At 46.1% G+C, this 1,085-nt stretch overlaps 1 protein-coding gene across 1 annotated transcript in view; it reads left to right on the plus strand.

The window, feature by feature from the left end:
• Positions 1-1,085, plus strand: part of LACBIDRAFT_329745 (uncharacterized protein) — a gene marked incomplete at both ends in the record, with an annotated part of 5,563 nt that overhangs the window by 2,391 nt on the left and 2,087 nt on the right. The window contains 3 exons of the mRNA XM_001883857.1: positions 504-632; positions 685-738; positions 785-1,052. Coding sequence (XP_001883892.1) covers positions 504-632; positions 685-738; positions 785-1,052 — 451 coding nt within the window. The remainder of the gene's footprint in view (positions 1-503; positions 633-684; positions 739-784; positions 1,053-1,085) is intronic.

The raw sequence follows: 1,085 nt of genomic DNA on the forward strand, positions 1-1,085 counted from the left end.
AGGATGACCGAAAGGAGCTACCAATAGCAACGGTAGCCCTCATCGCAACGGCTGTAAGTTTCCTTTATATCTCATCGCTACTTGCCCGAATTCACGTCACGTACTAGGTGTAAGTCGCTCTTTATGAATGGCGGAATGGAAAAAAGAGTAGAGTCAAGTTTGAAGGCAATACCTTTATTGCCATCTATCTCCACCCTGCAACAACGCTTCGGCAAACGAAGGAAGACAGCCCAACTGGGTACCACGAAATTACGGCGGAGTTATTCTCTCGCGTTGCGTTTGTTGTTGACTTACATTCTCTTTCAACCTCTGACAACACTATTGCCACAGGGATACCGCTGTTACTGATGGTCCAAGTGGAGAGACGGAGACTTTCTCAATTATTGACCTCACTGAATATTGATTCGTCACATTTCATAGTTTTATGTATTAGCTGGCAGTATATCTAACGTATCTTCATGTCATTTAATGTGTTCAATCCAAAAACTGAACCTAAAGCACAGTACGGCCTGTCAGGGTCATCCATGGTCATCAATTTTGTTTGCTAGTTGTTGGCCACCGATTGCTCCGTATTCCCGTTCATTTTTCCCAATCCGCAATGCCTGAGGAGCTCGCCAAAGAAGATGGAATTGGTTTGTTTTCGCCCAAAAGCACTCCATCCCTAACTAAATATTATCATTGAAGACACAATCAAAGTGCGACCGCGGGTCTCACAGAGTACTACTACGCAGTCCCGGGGTAAGTAATCAAGCTCTCAATTATATCTGATATTAATTGGTACCAGGAAACGGTGTTCGAACAGTACTTTTATTCGACGGAGTCGTGCTCCCGCCTCCACGGCGTGCTCCAGCACGTACTGATGGCAGAAAACTTCGCCCTCGCCAGAAAGTTGTCAGCGAACGCACGAAAGGAATACGAGATGGAGCATTAGGAGAAGACAGGTCTTCACCTGGATCTGATTTGGACTATCGCGGCGACTCGGACAGTGACGAAGATGATTCCGATTCGGACGAAGAGGAATACAACCTCCCGACAAAGAGAAAAGTTGGAGAGTCAACCCACCTGCCGCTATCTAAAAAGAAACG

This window comes from Laccaria bicolor, genomic scaffold (assembly GCF_000143565.1).
Source record: "Laccaria bicolor S238N-H82 LACBIscaffold_23 genomic scaffold, whole genome shotgun sequence".
Classification (NCBI taxonomy): Eukaryota; Fungi; Basidiomycota; class Agaricomycetes; order Agaricales; family Hydnangiaceae; genus Laccaria; species Laccaria bicolor.